The 23296-nt window shown below is 34.8% G+C and overlaps 1 protein-coding gene across 2 annotated transcripts in view; it reads right to left on the reverse strand.

Annotated features, from left to right (window-relative positions):
- Positions 1 to 11603: 11603 nt before the first annotated feature.
- ADA2B (ADA2 2B) overlaps positions 11604 to 23296 on the reverse strand; it is a 77453-nt gene continuing 65760 nt past the window's right edge. For both annotated transcript variants that reach the window (XM_089807016.1, XM_089807017.1), the window contains exons 14-15: positions 12743 to 12926; positions 11604 to 12606 (exon numbers count right to left, since the gene is read on the reverse strand). In XM_089807016.1, coding sequence (XP_089663142.1) covers positions 12578 to 12606; positions 12743 to 12926 — 213 coding nt within the window. In that variant the 3' untranslated portion in view covers positions 11604 to 12577. The remainder of the gene's footprint in view (positions 12607 to 12742; positions 12927 to 23296) is intronic.

Consider the following 23296-nt stretch of genomic DNA (forward strand, 5'->3'; position numbering starts at 1 on the left):
TTTCAAGAGATAATGATTTACACCCAACACCCCCCACCCGCCCCCCCCAACTTCCAACAGACACTAATGTAATCCATGAAATAAAATATAATTACACATTTTAAATTAATATAATATCATCTAACATCAACTTATACATAGGTATAAACACTTATGAGCACCTGAACAAGGGGTTTACAAAATAATGCATTTTGAAGCAACTACCATTTAACAAATATGTGTCTTATTATCAAGTTTATTTTTCTTTCACACACAACCTAACATTTAAGAAAGATTCCTATTAACACCTTTACATATTTTAATAAACACACCAGTATGTTCTTTGAAATGTTATCCTTGGTACATACTATCAGGGGTCTAAATTGAATGTAATAGTCATAATACAGAACTGGGCAGAAGTGGGAAACATTTAGAATAGCCTCCATGAAACAAAAGGAAAATCCCAAATGGGAGAATTGTCAACTCCAATAGTAAATCTCAAGAATGTGTATAATTCAACAATAAATCAAGGTGACAACTATCACAAAGAGAAAAGATATGGAAATTTTGGTGAGTAGACCAATCAAGGAGAACACCAAAATAATGCTAGCCCACACAAAATGTTAAAAGATACACCAAGACAATAAATATGGCATCAGTATAATTACATTTACACGTGTTGGTTGAGAATAGCCACACAAGAGGGAGTAATCACCACACGGTGTTAAGGAATACATCATCCTGACAGCATTAGAGAACACGCTCACGCACATCAAATAATGTACCATCAATGACCTCATGTATATGCATAACTATATTGTTTTGTGAATGAAAAAATATTATTTCTTGTTTATAGTTCTCTTTGTTCTTTTCCATGCAATACAACAATATATCATGTAGGGGACATAGGGTACAAGATTCCAGGTTCTCATGTCGGTATTGAACAGACAATTCTAACTAATATCTCACAATCATATAACTTTTCCAAAAAGACTAAAAAACAAAATTTGGGGATATAAGTCCTTGACCCAAATTAACTATTGAAGCCATTAATTTTGTTGTTCATTACCAAATTTATTACTTATTTTCAATAACTTCCATAATGCATCACCATTCCTCTACAAAAGGAAACATTTCTAGACTAGGATGAGATGTCAATATTTACTAAACATTATCTATTTATTTTACTTTCAATCGGGAAAAGGCATAAAACTATAGTGCATCACACTCCGCCAGGGATAGTATAATAGGCACTCAAAGTCAAACATGGACACCAATCAACAACTCCAACTAAGGGGTCACACAAGTGAAAAAGCCACACTAAGGCACATTGATTTCAGCTAACCCCCAAGGGTCGACTAATACCCATCAAATATCATTCCATATCAAAATACAACACATTGTTGCCAAGGTGTGCACATGGACCACACAAGAGTCACAAAACACTTAATGTTCAAGAGCAGCACACCAACCACATGGTTTAAGGTGCTCTGATGAAGTTCTCAAAAATTGTATCATCCATCCTTGAGAGGTGTAAGAAATTATAAGATTCACTTCCTTCTCCTTGCATAACTCAAGTCACTTTTATTGGATAAACCAATTCCTCACATGTAGGTATCCAAGTAACAAGATGTCACAAGCCCACAAAACTAAATGCACATGCTCATACAATCACAACATCTATTATGCAAGCAATATATACACAAAGATCTCAATGTTTGAACATGGGCTCTGATACCAAATGTAATGCCCCACCCAGGAATCCTTAGAAATAAGGATCAATATTAAGATATTTAATTTTAAAGCATAATTAAAGACATATATTGATCAATGGTAGCAAGTGGAAGACTTAACCAACTAACCAACAATTCTCAAGACAGTCATTATTTTCCAACGTATACACTTTACCGTCTAGATTATTAACATACAATGTTCATCCCATTATCCATAATTGCATAAGTTACAGTGTTATTTTTAAATCCCAAAAATAAATTCCTAGATGGTTAACCATACATGTTCATTTCTTGTTTAAAAGTATCAACAATATAAGATATCTTCTAATTGCCCAAAAGTGATCGATATCTGATATGTTCTAACTTGGGAAGGTACCAAACCAAAAAGGGTATCCACAAGTCCAATTTGCACCCTCATAACTTGTGCAAAAAAACTCATTGCTTGTGATGCAACATTATAGGAGTAATCCTCGTACGAGACATAACTAGTTGTAGTATGAGGATTCTCCAAAAATAATGTGAGACAGTGCTAGATTCGTACAAGACCATACTCCGCGTATGAGATCATGCCTTCTCATACAAATCAATGCATCAATCGTATGAAGAAATGAATTATCGTACAATATTTTGAAGGAATCAATGAAAATATTAATTAAAAGTTAAAATTTCCACACCAAGGAGTAATAGACTACACATATTGAAGGTGAAGGTACTCAATTGCATCCAAAAGCATAAATACCAAAAACGTGCAAAAATCTAAACCAACATCATAGATCTAAGATCTCATCCATCACCACTAGTCTAGCGACATCAAATATACATTCATGGACATCATCAAATACAACTTAATAATAAAGTGAGCAACAAGATCATCATAAGAGAACATATATCAAGAGTACAAGAATAATAATAAGAGGACAAGAAGAGCAAGAATGTCAAGGAAAGGTCCTGCAACTAGAAGAATGTCATCCTTATTCTCCAATCTCCAACAGTGGTAAAGGTAGTAATGCCTCTCAATCACGAAGATCTTGTAGGCCCACCTCTTCATGCTCGTGTAGATAATGACCCGACCACATTCAAAAAAGATAAAAGCATTCAAGGCTAACTCACATGTCAATCAGTGTGTGACAAAAAACCTCAAGATGAAACATAAGATCATGAATATATTGCAATACATAAAGTCACTAGCCCAATACGCTATAAGGTAACTATATAGGTACTCTAGTGGAGTGTAAATGCTTGGCTCATACTATCCCAAGTCTTACTAAATGGTATGGTAAATAAACTCCCTCAAGAGATCGCATAACTATGGTATGGAAATTCTACTCCCTTAGGAGGTCACATATTGTGCCTTTGCGCCAAATTTCGCAAAAGACTGGCTACCATTTGGACACACCATCCTCATGCAGGCTCCCTCCGGACACTCAACTACCATCTGCATGGTTATATCTCATATCTCATAGTATGTTCTACTATCTTATGTTTAATATTTGGTTATCACATGTTGAGAACCTCTTCGCATTACCTTGTTGACCACTTTTGGGTTGCGATACACAAGAGAAGCCACTCCACCCCTCTACCTTACATACCCATGCTCATCACACGATGAGTGTGTGTAAGTAGTGCAAATTATAAAACCCAAACCTACAAATGAACGATCACTTGATATCTAGGAGTTTGAGTCTCGCAAGGTCCCATCATATGCATGTGCACATGCTCTTAGGTGTACAAAACCAACTCCACATAAGATTGTGATAAAATCAATGCAAGGGTTGGATTCAGGAAATGCAACAAATGAATCAAGCATAAACACACTCAGGGAAAAATATCCGAGTGAAAACTAGAATAAAGCTTAATAAAACATATCATAATCGATGACTTTTTTAGAGCATGAATTCCCATGGAATCCTCTAATCAACTTGTTAGAATACGAGGATAACATACAATGCCAAAAAACACCAAAATCCAGTAAAATCCAAAAAGAACTAGAAGTCCACATATATAATTAAAAGCACAATTTTGAATCAGCATATAAAATACCTCAAAATGTCTTTTAATCATTTTGAATCCACGAACCTACTCTTTGTAGTAGAGGCTACAAGAACATAATCTAATTCAAGCCAAATAAGGTGATAGACAAATACTATGTGGCACACAAAATGAGGCGACATGAAAAACACCCAAGATTTTAAAATTCTGGAATTTGGTGAAATCAAAAACCTATTTCCAAATCATGCCCAAAACCTCATTTATAAAATAAAATGCAAGTTTTGGGCGCACACACAAAATCCGACAGCACAGCATTACCAAAAGATTTATTTTCAAAAACATGAAATAAGGAAATACACACTCCCATCCAACCAGGTGATAGAATTGCATGAAAATAGAGGGAAACACTAGTTCTCAAGCCCAAAACATGTAGCAAGCGAAAGTAATCAATATAATTAAATCACACCAATTTAATTATAATCAATATAATTAAATATTTAATTAAATCACAAGGGCCCTACCTCAAGGTAAAAGCTCCAAAAATTGGAAAGAGGAGAAATAAAGAGAACACCAAAAATGCTAAAAGTCGTAGCATAGGAGATCCTCACTATGAATCCAACGAGACCACTCTAATGAAGATCTAGCAAGCCAAACTCTAACAATGAGAAAAACACTAAATCCTCACAAGTGAGACTTGGAGTAAAATCCTCCAAACATGAAATTGCAAAGTGAGAAGTGAGGGTAATGAAACTCACTTTTGCCAATATATTAAAGTGACTTGTAAATTAGATTATTAAATCACTTAATAATCTAATAAGCCCCTTTTCCCAAATTAATTAGAAAATTCAGGCATTTAGAATTTAGCTAGGGAAAATTAGTCGATAAAAAAAATGCTCCAAATACAATTAATTAAATTACATTTTATGCGACAACTATGGAACCCTAAATGCATAGACATGCTCATGGATCGAATCACATAATGCATTATAAATATGGATTTACCAATTACTAGAGGGTTGGTAATAAAAAATATATAGATACATCACTCATACAAGGATGGCATTGGCTCAACATAAAAGGCCAAAGTCACTATCTCTTGGTACCCATTATCAGAGATATAAGTACCCACTAAAATCCTAAATTCAAATATCAAACAAGCAAACATCAAGTGCAGATGCTCAATATATAATAGTCGAAGCACAAATAGACACATAGTCACATGAAGGAGAATGAGACTACGTGTAGATCCCGCATTAAAATGACATCATCTTCATTCCTACTTTATACTAGCACCAATAGAGAATCTACAAATAGCAGTGGTGCAAAAACATATAACAACATATAAATACATGATATTTCATTTAAATAATCATTTCTAGTCCTTTAAGCATATATATGAATTGAAATTAAAGGACAAATATCCAGAATATAGAAGCACAATAATCTATAATCCAAATGAACATTTTTCGTATGCAATTATAATCCATAATTGCAAACCCAAATATAGATAAATCTTTTCTCGAGTATTCTAGGCATATAAAAATGGAAATACAATTGAATTACTTAACAACAAGCGAGGCTTAAAACTTTACCAATCCCAGACAGTCATCTTGAAGCAACATCAATAACCTCAAATGTAAAATACACTAGATAACATCACATAGATATGGTCAAAATACCACAAACACATAAGTTAACAGTATTGTAGGAGCTAGAATCAGGTGTAGCAGTCTAATGCATCCCACGGTGCAACCATTGTTCACATCTCAAGGGTACTCACAGAACAACATCATTGTAACATACAAATCTAAGTAAACATCGACACACACCTTAATGAAACCATCAAATACAGCATAAGTCTCACAAGTCGAATGTAAAGCATAATCAGTTTGTTGATACATCATAAATCAAATCACCCCAAGTGTGTAGACCACTCATTAGTCCTAACATGATCGCTCAAAAAGCAAGAACATCAAGGTCACATCAATTAGGATGGCATACATAAATTAAATGGGAGAGGCATACTTACCTCCTTCGTATTTGATGGTTTTTTTTTCTTGTTCTTTTTTTCAAGGCATCAAAATAGTCCTTTTTATCCATCTTATTGGGGGCACATATGGCCTCCTTATTGCAAATATTTTTTATACTTCAAACATGTCAGGTAGATTGCACTAGGATAATACAACGTGTTAGGGCTAGATCACTCTCCTTTATAGATTTTTAGCAAATTCCTTAATTACAATGTTTTCCCTTGTTATCCTTGGTATTGGTTAAACCAACATAACACAACTTGCTAGCCCATTTGACCTCTCCTTTGTGCACATTTTCAAGATTGGTTGAGTAGCATAACACAATTTGCTAGACCATTTTACCTATTTGTTTTATGGGTTGACTAACATAAAACAATTTGGGAGACCATTCAATCTCTCATTTGCATAGATTTTCATGAGTTGACTAGCATGAGCTAGACCATCAAAGGCCTCTTTTTGTTATCTTTAATGGGTGGAACTAACATAAAGTAATTTGATAGACCATTTCCCTCTCCTGTCCTCCTTTCTCTTGCATAGATCACCTACACAACACAATTTATTGGTCTATGTCATCCATGGTTGTCCTTTTCTCTCCTCAATTATTCTATAATGTCCCCTTTTCTAGCCCATTATTTCATGGTGTATCGCTAGCCCTATTTGTCTTGGTCACATGTTCTTACCAAGACTTTACATCGATCATAGTGAAATTTAGCCTGAACAATTCCAGTTTCAAGCCAATTAAAGTTGGTCTATCAGGGTTTCAAATTTATTTTCTATTTATAATAAGTCAACAGTGTCCAATTTTATCGAGCGTTTCAACTTTGGATTTGGAGCATCTCACCGAGAACTTTCCAATGAGCTATCAAACATGGTTTTCCTAGATTGATTGGGTGTTTTTTTGAATGCCTAAAGATTAAATAGTTTGTTAATAAAGTGACAATTAAATTAAAGTGTACATTAATATGTCATTTTATTATTAAAGGGCCATTTTATTATCTAAAGTGGAAAAGGGATATTTTAAAAGGGGGTTAAAGATGAAAAGGAAAACAAAGGAAAAAGAATACTCATAGTGTTATGCTTTAAAAGAACAGTGAGAGGCTCAATCTCATTTTGTTTTTAAAAACAACAGCAGCCAAATAAGGGGTCTAACCCTTTTACAAATACAAGGCCCAACAAGGCAAGAGCCTACAACATAGCAATAAATTGTGAGCCTCGTATCAGAGAGGTCTTGGGTTCAACTATACACAAGCTTAATAAATAATAATAATTAATCACATCACATAATAATAATGAATCTTGGCTTCGGCTTCTTACCGATCGAAGAAAAAAAAAAAAAAAAACAAGGCCCAACAAATGGCAATAGGCCAACAACACAAAGTCATAATGAGGGGTGGTCATTGAAAACTAAACTAAAAGAACAAGGCACTGAGGCCTTTTCCCAAATAGAGTAAGTCAAAACTCACACCACAAGAGAGGGCGGGAGAGAAACATCCTAAACCTTCAGACAACTGGTTGAACACAAAGTGAAGCCCACAAAGGGTCAAACTCACACGACAAAAGGAGATTGAGAGTTCTTCTTGGCCTTTGGACAATTGTCCAGGAGATACAATCCTTAGGTTCCCCAACAAAAGATACATTGCTAGGACAATTGACAGTGCAATAGCCAGAGTGTAGAAGAAGTTGAGCAACATCAACAAAACCATGTTGCAAGGCCACATAACAAGAGGGATAGAAGTGCATCGAGCACTAACAGAGTTGTGGGCAACAATGAGGGAAACAGTAGGAGGAAGACTTGGAAGAACAACAAAAGCCCATTCATGAATGACAATTGAATCTCATTATGGTTTGTTTATATTTTTTATTTGATATTCTCTTGGAGAATTCTAGGAAGCTTTGGCTTTCAGTTTTGAAACCTAGGGATGGACACCTTTAGGATATTTGGTGGATTGGGCAAAAACCCAATTCACTTGTTAGATTCACAACAGAGTTCACAACTGGGCAAGAGAGTGAGCTGGGTAAGGAGGGTATAGAGGGTGAGGGTATGTTGAGGATTGGTGAGAGGGGGAGAAGGGATGGTGAGTGGGTCAGTGGGTGAGGGTAGGTAGTTGGGCGTTAATGGATGGTGAATGGATGATGATAGTGGGTGAGGGGTGGATGGTGATAGTGGGTGAGGGGGGGTAGGGGCATTTCATAATTGTGTTGGAGCTATTTGCATCTATTTGGACAAATTGTAATGGTTTATCTTCTTAATTGGTTTTAGATCTTATTTTATATGATTTCTTGTAATTTGTTGAATGAAGTGATATCAATGTGCATGCATATTGTTTGCTTAAGTTTTTGTGCAATATTTGAAAACTAATTCTAAGAAAAAATATCCTAGCAGATATTATAGAATCCATAGCAATAAACTTTGATATTTGATCGGATTATGGAATTCTTTGTTATCTTTGCTAAATTTTGAACAAGAAATAAAGTAACCAAAAATTAACACAAATAGATGCAAAGCAATCAGGCAATACAAAGCAATTATCCTCTGAAAACCCCTCCATGATGAGGGAAACAAATCCAACATGCCAAAAATTAGTTCTTTTATTGAGACCTAATCAAATTACATGAAAATTAAAGAACGTTGCTCAAATTTCAAGAAAATAGCCCTTGTCTAGAATTGACACCATATTTCCCAAAAGTCCCAATATGAATCACTATGTGAATACAATTTGCCAGAAGCTCCAAGGAATTGACCACCACTTTGATGCATGAACAAGTAACAATAAGAAACATCAATAGCCATTACTAAGAGAAAGTCATTAGAATGAGCAAAGAACCAACAACTGAAACCGTCAACTATGTGAAGAGTTTACAGCTCGAGTGAATTAAACAATTGATGAGAAGAGAAAAAGGTCAAACATAATGAAGCAACACTTAAGGTCATTGTGTCTTATTGGGTGACCTATTTCACCTTTGGACTCTAGTTTTGTTTGGTTTGGACTTCTTTGAAAATCTTATGATTTGTAAAGGGTTTCAAGGTCCCTTCAAAATCTGTTGTTCTTATCAAAAACACTTAAGATAAGCATTTATTTCCAAGTGTTCTCTATTTCTCATCCAATCTCATATAATTCATTTCATCACTTAAGCCCTATATCAACATTCATGGCATCCATATTATTTCGTGGCCTTAGAACTGAACTTCACAAAATTAAAGAACGTTGCTTGAATTTCAAGAAAAAATCCCTGACTAGAATTGGCACCATATTTCCTAAAAATCCCAATATGAATCACCTTGTGAATACAATTTGCCAAAAGCTCCAAAAAATTGACCACCACTTTGATGCATGAACAAGTAACAATAAGAAACGTTAATAGCCATTCCTAAGATAGAGTCATTAGAATGAGCAAAGAACCAACAATTGAAACCATTGACTATGAAGAGTTTCCAACTTGAGTGAATTAAACACTTGATGGGAAAAGAAAAAAGTCAAACACAATGAAGCAACACTTAAGGTAAGCCTTCATCCAATCCCATAATTCATTTCATCACTCAAGCCATATATCAACATTTATGGCATTCATATTATTTTGTGACCTCGGAACTGAATATACCTCATTTTCTCACATCCCCTCATTTCCCAAAACCTATGGTCCTAATCTAAGCCTTGAATTGAGGGTATAGATCAGCTCAATCAATATATACCTCAAAGATTGGGCCCAAACTTGAATTGGGTCCCCATCTCGACAATTGAATGGAGGATTAGGACTTAGTTCGCCTAGTTAAATTTTAACCCCCAAATTGTTGGGTGAGGCATATAAGCACCCTATCTCTCCTCATTTTTAAATCCACTTATTTTCAAGCATTCATAATCAAGAAATCAAGCAATTGGCATCCAAGCATTTTGAAGATATTCAATCATCTAAGTCTCCCCATCTCGACAATTGAATGGAGGATTAGGACTTAGTTCGCTTGGTTTAGTTTTAACCCCCAAATTGTTGGGTGAGGTATATAAACACCTTATCTCTCCTCATTTTTAAATCCATTTGTTTTCAAGCATTCATAACCAAGAAATCAAGCAATAGGCATCCAAGCATTTTGAAGATCTTCAATCATCTAAGTCTTCAAAACATTCTCTGTCTTCATCGAGCATTGTAGCAAACTACACCATCTATTTCATCAGGCTTATCTATCATGATTTCTTTTTAGGTTTTTGCAAAGCCCAAGCTATTGCAGTAACACTTGGAATAGTCAAAGAGGCATTGTGTCATGAAGGCATGAGGTAATTCAGGATTTAGATCCAACTTCTCTTTCATCTTTCCTTTATGCAAATTTGTTACATTTTCAAGGTTGACAACAAATCAGAGGTTTGACTAAGGCAACTCCATTTTCCCAATCTCTTTAAATATTTTTCTATGTGCAGAAACATGCTACAGAATTGTCGAGATATTTCTGAACAAATAGAGAAGAGTTGAATTATCCCCAAAAGTTTTGAGCAAACCCCAAGTACAAATATAGTTGTGTTATACCTAGGTACAGATCTATCGAACCATTGTATTCAAATTTGATAGGTAGCCAACTTACAATGTCGAAAACTAAAAACTATATTTATTCATGATTTTGGGATTTCATCTATCAAATATTTTGATTTGAAGTACTTTATTCTATTTCATTTCTAGATGCTTGTAAATATTTTTGAATCTACATTTTCATCTTTATTATCATTTCTCATTTCAAATTTACATATTTCACGAAGAATAATCAACTCATTTAGTGCTTGGAACCATCCTAGCCTATTACGACATCCTCCTTTCAAATGTGCAACCTTAAAAAGGTGAAGTGGTTTGCCTCATTGCATTACTTCCCTTTTCCCATTGTATGATATCTCAATGCAATCCAAAATTGTCCAAGTCATCACAACCTACAAGTTTGCCTATCAAACCTAGGTGAAAATTTGCCCCTAATATACCAATGGTAAATTTATTTTTATGTTTCTCTTTTTATTCATGTTTTGCCTTGAACACAATTATGTTGATATTACTTCTAAAGCTTGATTCGAAATCATCTAGGTCATCATAATCTATAGATTTAGCCCTAGCAAACCTAGGACAAACTTCACCTCAAAATACTAAAGGTGAGTTTTAAAAAGATTATTTATTTCTGTTTTTATTTCATGTTTTACCTCCAACACAATTGTGTCAATACAGCTTTTAAAGGTTGGTGGGGTGTTATCATGGCAATCGACTCAAATTGGTCTATATAAAGGCAATCTAGCATTACAATGCAGAAAAGATTAAGCAAATGATCCTAGATGGCATTTGGTGGGATTTTGTAATCTCCCTGATTCCGTTGAACCAATGGTGTGCATGCTTTGTTACACTAACGTGGCTAGACCTTGTCTAGGTGAGGTATATAATGGCACTCAATTATTAAGGAGATAGAAGTCGCCATAAATGCAAGAGTAAGATCCGAAAATTACATTTTAGAAAAAAAAAAATTTAAGGAAAAGAAAAAAAAACAACTTTTTATCTTTGTGTTTGTCTTTTGAACCATGCAGACCTTTCTTAAAGCTGAAAACTGGACTCCAACAAGTCTTCATTTTTACACTGCACCACTCCTCCAAGCAATGGTACTAGAATAATATTCTGACGTTAGTTTATTGTTTCATATAAGACCATGGGAATGAATTTCATATGCTTACCTGAGTTTAAATGTCCATAACCATAATTCCAATCAATAATATCCATCTCGATGATGTGTGGAGAGCACATATCCTCATTCAAAATTTCTAGCTTCATACAAAAGTACAATTTACTCCATACATGGTTCTTTCATTCAACATGCTTAAATTAAGCAAAATATCAAGCATTACGCTTAAGACAATCATGAAGAAATAATGTTTCCTTATAAATGAAGAAAACTTACTCAAGATTCCAGAGTCTGCACTCACTGTATCACATTGAACATGAGAAATGGATGAACAAATACTACATTCCCTCCTATCTGTCAGGCAGATTTTTCATTTCCAGAGATATACCTTGTCATTACCCTACATGGTTGAATCTTCTTCAAACAACTGGGCCAATTGTTGATAGGACTCGCAAGGGGGAAGTCTGATTATGGTTTTTTTGAATCATTTATTCTTTATAGAGTGAATCATTTTATCTTTATAGAGTAGGCTCTTTCTATCTGCATCCCTGTGGATCAGAGTTAAACATGATGAGGATCCCAGATTGAAAGATCAATTGATACCTCAGCCAATAAAACAGCAAGAAAGCTCTATAATGTGATAACTTATATCTCCTTGTGATAATCTCTCTTTGGTAAAAGGCCCACATTTATGAAAGCTGAATTTAAACAATGGGAAACTTTTGTGATTTGGAGACTTTGCACTCCTTACTGTTGAACCATGCTTCAATAATTATAGAACATAGCATATTGAAAAAAACTACAGGCATCAATCCAAATCCTGCTGTGGATTTTTAAATCGCACTTACCCAGCAGTTTGGCATCCATTCAAGTATTACGTGTATGTCTTCCACCCTGAACATGACAGCAGCAGCTTGAAAAAAATGCATGATTCATCATTTTCCTTTCTTTTCAAGCTCTGTTTTTTTATGATTACAAGATCAGAAAGATGTTGGAACTTTTATTCTCAATTTCAGCCACATTTGGGGTAATATGGTGAAATTATTGACTGGAAGTAACATTGGCAAAGAAAAGTTAAGAAGGTGAGACAACACAATGAAATTTCAAAAAATCTGCTCAGCATGAACTTTTTGTTTGTTCCCTGATGCTGCTGTCCTAAACTTTTGTCAGGGCAGAAGGATGGAAATTTAAGAAGTTATTCGATACCAATTTCATCTGTTACATCTATGCACCTTAGCTTCTGTAAACATGCAAATTATTATTAATCAACAGATCAAGCAATTCAAACAGAACTAGGAAACATAGGAAGAGATTGCAAGTAATGCATATATATAATATTTATTATTAAAAGAATCAGATAGTGGCTGATTCCTCACCCTGAATCCAGCCCATTCTTGACAGGAAATCATACACTTTGTCCACTTTGCTGGAATCAATTTTAAAAAAACGATATGCATCAGCCCTTTTTACAGGACCACCTGTACTCTTGAGCACTAGAATATTCTTTATTCGGCGATAATGATCTGGGAATAACCTATTCTGAGAGCATAATTGTTGTTCCTGCAACAAAAATAATAGCATTTAATGCCAACAACTGTCTCAAAAGGCAAACAATAAACTAATTCAAATGCAATAAAATAATTACATTGAACATTGAATAAAAGCACTTCCAACACTGTACCCGGATGAAGAGGAAAGCTAACCACAAACCCATGGAAGACTTATAAAGCTTAAATTTGACAAATGCATATACCTTTTAATTATTTGAGAAAACATTAAAGCAAATAACCGTCCTGTTATAACAAGACAATCACCAGGTACACATTGCTATTGAAAATTAATTGTTTCAAACAAACAAACAAAATATTTGGATGACAGAACTCTCTCAGTGCAAATCTACTGAAGGTTACCAAGTCTGATTATGAAATCTTCATACAGATTTTCTCAAGTTATAACAAGAGGACATCACCAAGTACAATGAAAAAAACTACAAAAAATAAATTGTTTCAAACACAGCATTTTTGGAAAAAGACAACTCCCTCAGTACAGATCGAACATGGGCTGATGAGTCTTTTTGAGATTGTGTGAAGATTTTCTTGAGTTTACCAAAAGGACATCACCACGTAAAGAAAACAAAAATAGAATAAAAAAAGAATTATTTCAAACTAACAGAACATATTTTAAAGAAGACACAACTCCCTCAATGCAGATCTACTAGAGATGAGTCTGTTTTTGAGATCTTAGGGCCAACAAATTTTATTATTATTTTATTAATCGGGACCCATTTATTCAATAATTAATTAAAGGTCCTAATATTATTTAAAATTCTGGGACAACTTAATTTTTTTTTTTTGCTAAGTCGATTATGAAATTTGGGGACATTACAATTATGCAGAGCCTGCATTGAGAAGATGTTGTCAAATATGTGGTAGAGCAATGACATAGATGTTCACTCTGCAACAAGACTACAAATGACAGACTACAAGATCTAGCAGGACAGCAAGGGGGTATTCAGCTAACATTGCTTGCAACCCTCCAGAATCATTAGTCAGAGTCTGCCAAATTTCAATAGAAAGTTCTGAAATTCAGCAAACTTATTTTGAGGTTTAAACAATCTCTTCGAATCGTACCATTCACATGTTCTTGTATTGAATCAGAGACCATAAATGAGTGGAAAATCACCTAATACAATTGATTTTATTGGCATCCGTTTGGGTTTTTTTGCATTTTGTTTTCATAGCTCACGTGTATTTGTTTAGATGGATGTATTGAGTAGCTAAAAGAAATATTTGCAGAGATAATATGTACTAATGAAATGGGCAACTGCAGAACGAACAGAAAGAGATGTCATCTCAAAGACATCCTTTGACAGCAGGATTCTTGACAGGTGCTACATGGAAGGAAAATCTTTAGGTTTTACCTTCCTCACTGAAATCTTGTTTTAATTTGTTAACCTAGTTTTTTTATTAATATGATTTAAATAGTGATTAAATATGTGGACACTTGAATATTAAATTTATTAGCAAACAGCTTCTTAATCATTATAAATTTTGATACAAATATAAACATTTTATATTTCTGATCTGACAAATCTACTCATTATTTATTTACATATTTATCAATTGAGATTAACATTTGTATTTATTTATATTTATTAACTTAGTTGCTGATTCAGGAGCAGATTCGGAAGCGGATGTGGGGTTCGGATGCAGGATGCAGGAAAAAAAATTTGAATACGGATGCATTTGGAAACGTGTGTGTGTGTGTGTGTGTGTGTGTACAAATACATACATATAAAATTTTAATATATATGCAAAGAATTTAAGACACTTATAAATGCAAGAACTTAGAAACTTAGAAATATACAAACATACATCATTTGATAGTATCATATGATACTTCACCATTGATCAAGATTCAAGGTTCAAGACAAATCATATGTCAATATGAAATAAATATATGGATATGAGGGCAGTGCTGAGCACATTTAATGTGCAGCGAATGTATAATGAAAACATTTTATCAGTGAGAAGAACCATGTATCTTTTCCAGCAATTGTTTAATGAATAATGAAAACATTTTATCAGTGAGAAGAACCGTGTATCTTTTCCAGCAATTGTAAAACAATTAGCTTGTGGTAATTTTTCTGGAGGTGAGACATCACGATTTTTGGTGGGAAAGTTTCCACCTAGGTAGCCTACAGGCTAATAATCTTTGTTTCCTCTCTGATATCTTCCTTACAATACCAGTTTACAGATTCTAGATGCCTTCTATAGGGAATATAGTATTTCATATTGATTTTAGATTAGATTAAATTTTGAACTATTTTATATTTTAAGACTAGATATTGACACATAATATTCAAAATTAGTATTAAGTTGTGAGACATTACATTCATTGCATATAGTGCTGCCTTTTATATCTACAATGTAGTCATTACTAGAGTTGTTAACTTGAATATTAAAAAAAGATCCCCTGAATTACCTTAGATAATCTCTTTATCTATCAAATTAGATATTTTGTTTATAAATCCATATCTGATAATATCAAGCTGCAATATTAAGATGTCAACCTAGGCCCTAAGGACATTTTAATTTATATACATGAAAGGAACCTCTTGGTGCATAAAACAATCAGGTGCCTAGTGAAAAGAAGCCAATCCTAGCAGCTTTAAACACAAAACCCGGACTACAAGTATAAAAAAGCAACAACACAATAACTTCGAATAATGAATCAGAATTTCAAAAAGCACTTGCATTTCTTCCAATCTCTCTGCCTGTCCCAACTCCCTAAAGCCAGGAGACAAAACGTTCCCTGCTTCTTCTCCATACAATCCCTACCCCTGTACCTACCTTATTCTTCTCGCATTTCTTGTGTTCTTCGTATATATATATATATATATATATATATATATATATATCTCAGAATATCAAAAATGTGCTCAGGTGCCCTGTGGGTGCCACCCACAGGCACCCAGATGCATCCAGATGCCTGAAACTGGCATCCAGACACATTCAGGTGTCTGTGGGTAACACCCACAGGGCACCCGTCCACCTCCAGATATCCATGCCCATCCACTGCTCAGGCACAAGTATCGATATCTGAGTTTATTAAATTGAGATTCCAGATGTATTTTTTATGAACATTTTTAGAACTAGCATAAAACTATACATATTTATAAATTATAAATTCAGGATTATATTTAATAACTATATTTATCAGATTGAGGAATTAATTGTTTATTTTATTTACTATGTTACTGAGTTCTCCAGCTGCTAAACTCAATCCAGGTCCAGTTCGCATTGGATCCAGATACCAGTCCAGCAAAATCTGACAAATTGAAAGAATTCAAGAATTATTTGGAGCATAAGTGAGGAAGGGAGAATGTGAAATGAGCACATGTGACTGTCAGATATGTTCAGAAGCTGTCAGAAGTTGAAAGTGTTGTCCTGCATTTTGTCACCACAAAATGTTGGTAACAGCATGAAAAAATTTCAAGCTAGTTTTGCGTTTCTCTAAGCTTAAATTTGATATTCAATTGTTTAATGTTGATCGATTGATCCATTTCAATTCGTATATCAAATTGTTTTACTGAAGGCCTTTGTCAAGTCCTTTTCATTTTGTTTCTGTCGAGCCTTTGCTTGATTTTTGAAGCCTTCACAATCCGTTCTTTGCTTTTGAGTTTGTGTTTGCTTGTTTTTAGTCCTTTGGTTTTGCTTATGTTATGTCTTTCAATTTTTCCTTCATTTCAGTCTAACCTAGAGGTCAATCGGAGTTGCCAGTCAAGAGTTATGCCCGTTTTAGTGCCTCAAAAGTGGATATTTTAGGCGCAACAGCACGAATTACAAATATGATGTTATATTTTCAATTTGACATTCACTTTTTGAAAAATATGTCATTATACTCACTTCTTGTTATGTTTTAAAGTTACTTTTACTTTAAATTTATAACTTAACATGACTATAGTGCACTTTATGTTATAATTTTAAGTTGAGTTAATTTTTAATTTTTCACTTAAAGTAACTATATAACTATATAGTTTCATTTTAATTTTTTGGTTTTAAAAACCAAATATTTATTTAAATGTCACTTTAAAATGATGTTTATGTATTATATTTAATAATATGATAAATGAATATTGTTTTTGACCCATTTGGTGACATTTTTATTATTTTTAAGTGAATTACATTACTAAAAGGCTTCAAAAGTGGGCATTTTATATGCAATTGCATGTAAAAAACTATGAAAAATGGACTCTTTTCATGCCATTGCATATAAAATTCACTTTGGAGTAAACTTTTCATGTCATTGCATCAAAAGTTCACAATAAGTGGACCTTTTTATGCTATGACATGAAAAGTCAAGTTTTTATTCCTAAGCATCAAAAAGGTGAGATACACCTTAAAACGTGCAAGTGACCTCAAAAGGTTCAATTTTACCCATGAGCACATTTTAAAACATGCTATGCACTCTAAAAAGTGTGATTTCACTTGTAGGCATATTTTAAAACATGCATGACTCCAAAAAGTCTGATTTTGGAGGAAGACATTTTTTAAAATGTGTAATGTCCATCAAAAGGTTCGATTTTGAAAAGAAAATATGCACTTGCTCCTCAAGAACCCGATTTTGGCCATATCGAGTTTTTCTTCATGGATTTGCGCGAAATCTTCTTCATTCAAGGCATTTTGGCTTGGTGATGAGTTTGCTTGCATCAAATATGGATTTAATAAATTAAAAATCATTTTTCAAAGCCCAAATCTACAGCACGTTTTTGTAGAAAACTCAAAATCTTCATTTTTTATCAACGTCTTTGCATGAAGATGAATCGATTTTCTCTTTTTGGGTGATTACATTGCATATCGATTCACATTTTGGTGTTTAAACACCAAAAGGTTTTACTTGGAGATTCATGGTGAAACACGTTTTTTCTAAAAACGTCCCATGAGTTTGTCTTTAAAAACGTTGGAATATGTAGAGGTTTTAGGGCAGGTTTTGGCATATTGCAACAATTTCTCCTTGTTTGCTGCTCTCTCCCATTCGAATTTGCAAGATTGGAAAAGGTCTCACCATTTTTGAAGAATTTTTCAAACATTAGAGCATCTTTTTCCTTCATATTTGGCATGTAAGTGGACTTCTTCCTTCTTGTAATTTAATTCATGCTTATCTCTGTTGATTTTATGCATGAAATTATTAGATGATTGCCATTTGTGAAGATCTTTGGCATAGAAAGTGCATTTTCCCTTTAAATATGAAGTTTTCATTCATTTTCATGTTTTTGGTTCTTTCCCAAGTCCAAATTTCGAATTTGCGCTTTGAAGTGCATTACATCTTGGCATGTTTGAGTTATTTTCCGAAGGTACATTGCTTCTTTTGCATTTTGTGTTTTGTGCTTACTTGCCGGTTTTTCTCCACTTGGAGAAGTTACAAGTTTTTTCCCAAAAAACTTGTTTTTGCTTCATTTCATGTGAAAGCATCGTCATCTTTCACATTCCATTTCCATGTCATGACACTTCATCTCTCACTCAACGAAATGTGATTACATTCACCATTTGCACATACATGTAATCCCATTTTCCGCTTCCATTTTCACCCATCTCACTTTTCGCTTCCATTCGCACGACACGATCACACAAAATGTTTTACGTGTAATTGCATCCAAAAGATCCGATTTTGATTAAAAGACACATTTTGGAAAGTCAAAAAGATGTCATTTTCACTTCCCATATACTTTGACTTCTCCTTTTCACTAAAAGTGACTATAAAACTCATTATCTCACCTCCATTTTCATTTCCATCTCTTCATATGCATTTGTGTTTACATGAGTAAATACATGTTTCTACCTCATTTCATGCTTTACATCTTGACCTTCATTCACACATACATGTAAAGTTTATACTTCACTTGCGTTTGCATCTCATTTCACCTTTCACCTCCCGTTACATGTTGCATTTACATGTACTTGTTTTTCATACAATAAAGCCTTGAAAATGCTAAGTCACTTTTGAAATCAGCAACTTTCACTTTGCACGCATTCTCATGCATTTCACCTTCACACGTTTTCGTTCCATTCCATTTCATTTCATCTTCCATTTTCACACTTTCATATCATTTCATTCCGCTTTCTATGCCATTGCATATGCATATGCTTTCTCTTTGAGGTTACTTTGTTGGGTTTGTAAAATCTCCAATCCATTTTTGTATCTTCACTGCTGATCCGGAATTCACTTGTATGGAGGTTCGTTCTGATGATGTATTTATGTTTTGGGATTTTTGTGTTGCAACACAAACACGAGATATGTCCTCACCATCCAAGTCCAAAGGCAAAATGAAATATCAATATGATAAAGAATTGGCTCATGCAGCTCCTTCTTCAATCATATATGTTTTGGATAATGTGTTGGACACGAAGATTGGTCATGTAGACGTGGCTGATTTTCTACAAAGAATTGAAGCCCTGGCTAGTCATGAAATGAAGCGCATTAGGAGAAGCAACATTCATTTGGTATCCACATTTCCTATGGCGGCTATAGAACCTGACTTTGTTTATGGATGTGCACGGTATTTTACTCCCAAGACGAAGACTATCAAAGATGCTGATGGCAATGTTATAATTAGCCTTGATCCTGAGATTATAGAGCAAATCTTCAAAGTTCCGCGTAAATCAGAATGTGTTGATTTGACTAAAGGATCATCATTGGCTTGTTGGAATGAGTAAAAGAGTAATTATGAGAAGTATGTCAACCTTTATTAGTTAGACAATAAAAGAACCAATTTCTCCAGATGGCCAAAGACTGTTCATCGGTCAAATTTCAAACAAGAGTACAAGGATCTCATCATCCTTCTCAACAGGATTTGTGGCCTAAAAGATTCTTCTGATTTTGAGCCGTGGATGTACAAGTTTATGTTTCAAATTATGGAGAATAAAGAACACATCTTTTGGGGAAAACTTATCAGTACTGCACTCTGCCAGTAGATATGTAATGTGGGAACGTCAGCGCCTTTCTATATTAATTTTTATCTAGTCTACATTGCTGCTGCTATGGGATCTTTCTCTAGTCTTTCTACCGAAGGAGATCTTCTTCAAGTTCCTATTTGGGATTACTATAACCAAATCACTTTGGCAAATAGTATATTCCACTACAGAAAAGTCCAAGATGCCTTCTTCGGACATTTCAGGTGCTTGTTTGATAAGCAGTTGTCCATCAAAAGAGTATCTGATGCAGCATGGGAGAAGGTAAACCGGTATGGCTGCATTTTTCTTCAGTTTCCCACTTTCACATACTTGAGAGTTGGATATTTCAAAGGAGAATCGTATACCTTACCTAGGTATGCTATAGATCGAATCATCCTAATGGAGCTAGCTAGTCAGCTCATGGACATGCAGAGTGATCAGCATGCTTCACATAGGCCCGGATTTGGCATTACCTCAGCTAAGTCTTTGGTTATTGGCAATTAGTCAGTTAAACACATCAATTTTCCACAATGCATCAAGTATAGCAGCAATTTCTGGAAGAGATTGTGTTAGGATTTTTTGTGCAACGTTTCGGATCAAACTCTGTGATCCATCATCAGGACAGAAGAGAGCTAGAGGATGAGTAAGAATAGATTGATTCATTATTCAATTGTTTTTGTGCCTAAAGCAAAAAATATGGAAGCAGAATTGCAATTGATTACATTGAAAAAGTTCAAAGCTAGGTTTGATTTTGACTATCAAGAAATGAATTCTCAGATAAAAAGAGCCTATGCTCATGTTCATTGCATTGAGGACATTTGGATTGATATGAGAACAAAACTTGACATCATGAAGATGGATTACTGCAGATTAACTCTGCAGCAAATAATTGATCTTAATATGTTGGAAATCCCTTTAGATTTTCAAGTTGAAGATGATGGCGACAACCTTGATTTGGAATTTCATCAAGCCGGCTTCGATAAGTGTCATTTTCCTATTCAATGGCAACAAAAGGAAGGTACATCTATCATGGACAGGTTTCAATCCATCCCAGTAAACACTAACAAATGGTTGAAAAGTAAAAGCCTTAAAAGAGTAATTCCTAAGACGGGCCTGAATTGTGGAAGTTTTGGTCCTCGTAACAGGAAATCACAATTGGAGATTACAAGGAAAGATGGTGCCTCATCTTCAAATGCCAAGAGTTTCCTCAAATTCAAATTGAAGGGCGGAAAAGGAAGTAAAACATCTCAAGTTCCTGAGTCAATTCAAGAATCAGTGGCAGAATCAAAAGAGGATTTGGAAACAAAATCTGATAAAGAAGTTTTAGATGAAGAAGGGGAAATCATGATCACATCTCCTCCAAAGCCTGCACAAGCCTATACGTCTTCTATACATGAAGAACCCTTTTTGCAGGAGGTTGATGATGATATTAAGATAATATCTTATACTTTCTATAATAATCAACTACTTGTTTGTAGTCCGTCTTTCAGTCTAGATAGGAATGTTTCCTATCTCGTCTCTTTTTTCTTCAGTCCAGATAGGAATGTTTCCTATCCTGTCTCTAGTTTTGTTTCTAATTCCGTCTTCAGTCTACGTTGTTTCTTTTAGAAACAACGTCCTTGTAATTCTTTATAAGGAACACATTTGTTCCTCTGTTAATCAATGAATCATCTGGAAATTCGTTAATCTGCCAACTCTTCTTGAATCTTGTAACATGGTATCAGAGCTAGTACATTATTTCGAAAACTTATAATTTCTTTTGAAATTATCAATGCATAATTTTTCGAAATTATTTTGTGCATTTCTTGGTGCTCATTCTTAGAAACCCGCCTAGGGTTTTCGGTCTACGGGAAAAATCCCGAATTCGGGTCTGTTTGCAAATCCCAAATTTAGGTTTGTCTACAAATCATCTCTAAAAATCGCGTCCATTTTTTTGGCGATCTCTCTGCTCTAAAAAATCGCATCCGTTTGGGGGCCCTTGTGAGGTAAGAAAACGGATTTCAGAGCACCTGTTCTGCGTCACTGGAACGGTAGCCCTAGCTGCGACCTCCATTTCCAGTTTTGTTCCTCTGCGACTCTGGCCAAAGATTCTTTTTTTCCAACTCGCGACTAATAAAAAAAAGAAAATCGCATCTTTAAGCCTGCACCTGCGTGGTTCGCGTCTGACAAAATCTGCCAATCGTTTGGCGGTCAAACACGACTTTTTTAGCTCCGTCTCAGTCTGTCATCATCCTCTGCGAAGCAGATTCGACCATTTTTTTCAAGAAATTTGCCATTTTTTTTATCTCCAAGCCAACGGCTAGGGTTTTGTTCGAAACCCTATTTTTTGGGGTCGAAAAAATATTTTGTTCGCAAATTCTTGGTGGGTTTTCCGAGAGCTCAACTGGGTTGTCGTCCGTTTTTTTGGGCGCCTCGATTTTTGTGCCTCGATTTTCGAGCCAGCGGATCTAGAAAACGACAGCAGATTCCTTCTGAGTTTTTCAAGCTCTCTTTTGGGTCATTCTCTGATTCTTCTGGGTCTTTCGTATTTTTGCCTCGAAGAACGTGCCTTCACAGAGTTTCACAGTTTTCATTGAAAAACGTGTCATGGCATCTCTGACAAATATTCTGCTCAAACATAATTCCAAATTCAATGGTCGCAATTATGGAACCTGGAAGCAGCGCATCATCGCGATCTTCGAATATCGAAACACCGATCAACTTGTTTTGGGTGTTAGGCAGCGTCCGACTTCTCCAGGTCCTGATCAAGGCAAAGCTGCATTTTTTTGCCTTCTGAATTTGTTTCTGTTTTTTTGGGTTTGTTGATTTTCTCCTCAAAAATCATTTCAAGTTGTCTGTAATACGCAAGGTTGTGTGAGATTCTGGGTTTGTTGATTTTCTCCTCAAAAATCATTTCAAGTTGTCTGTAATACGCAAGGTTGCGTGAGATTCTGGGTTTTACCGTTTTTCCCACAAAAACGAAATTTTGTAAATGCAACTTATTTTGAGTCATAGCACTCTTCTGGCAAAGCTTCTTGGTTTCAGCATTTTGTAGATCCAGGGAGGGTTTCAATTATCACAGAATGTTCCGACATCCGTACGTTGACCATTAAGGGAGGGTATTAAGATAATATCTTATACTTTCTATAATTGTCAACTACTTGTTTGTAGTCCGTCTTTCAGTCTAGATAGGAATGTTTCCTATCCCGTCTCTTTTTTCTTCAGTCCAGATAGGAATGTTTCCTATCCTGTCTCTAGTTTTGTTTCCAATTCAGTCTTCAGCCTACGTTGTTTCTTTTAGAAACAACGTCCTTGTAATTCTTTATAAGGAACACATTTGTTCCTCTGTTAATCAATGAATCATCCGGAAATCCGTTAATCTGCCAACTCTTCTTGAATCTTGTAACAAATGATGTAAATTCATTTTCTATTGTTTTCACTCATTCCATTCCAGTCTCGAAGGTTAACACCATGGCTCTTCCTATTTCATCTGTTGCT

The sequence above is a fragment of the Cupressus sempervirens genome, chromosome 10, assembly GCF_028749045.1.
Source record: "Cupressus sempervirens isolate cs-2001-9-10 chromosome 10, ASM2874904v1, whole genome shotgun sequence".
Lineage (NCBI taxonomy): Eukaryota > Viridiplantae > Streptophyta > Pinopsida > Cupressales > Cupressaceae > Cupressus > Cupressus sempervirens.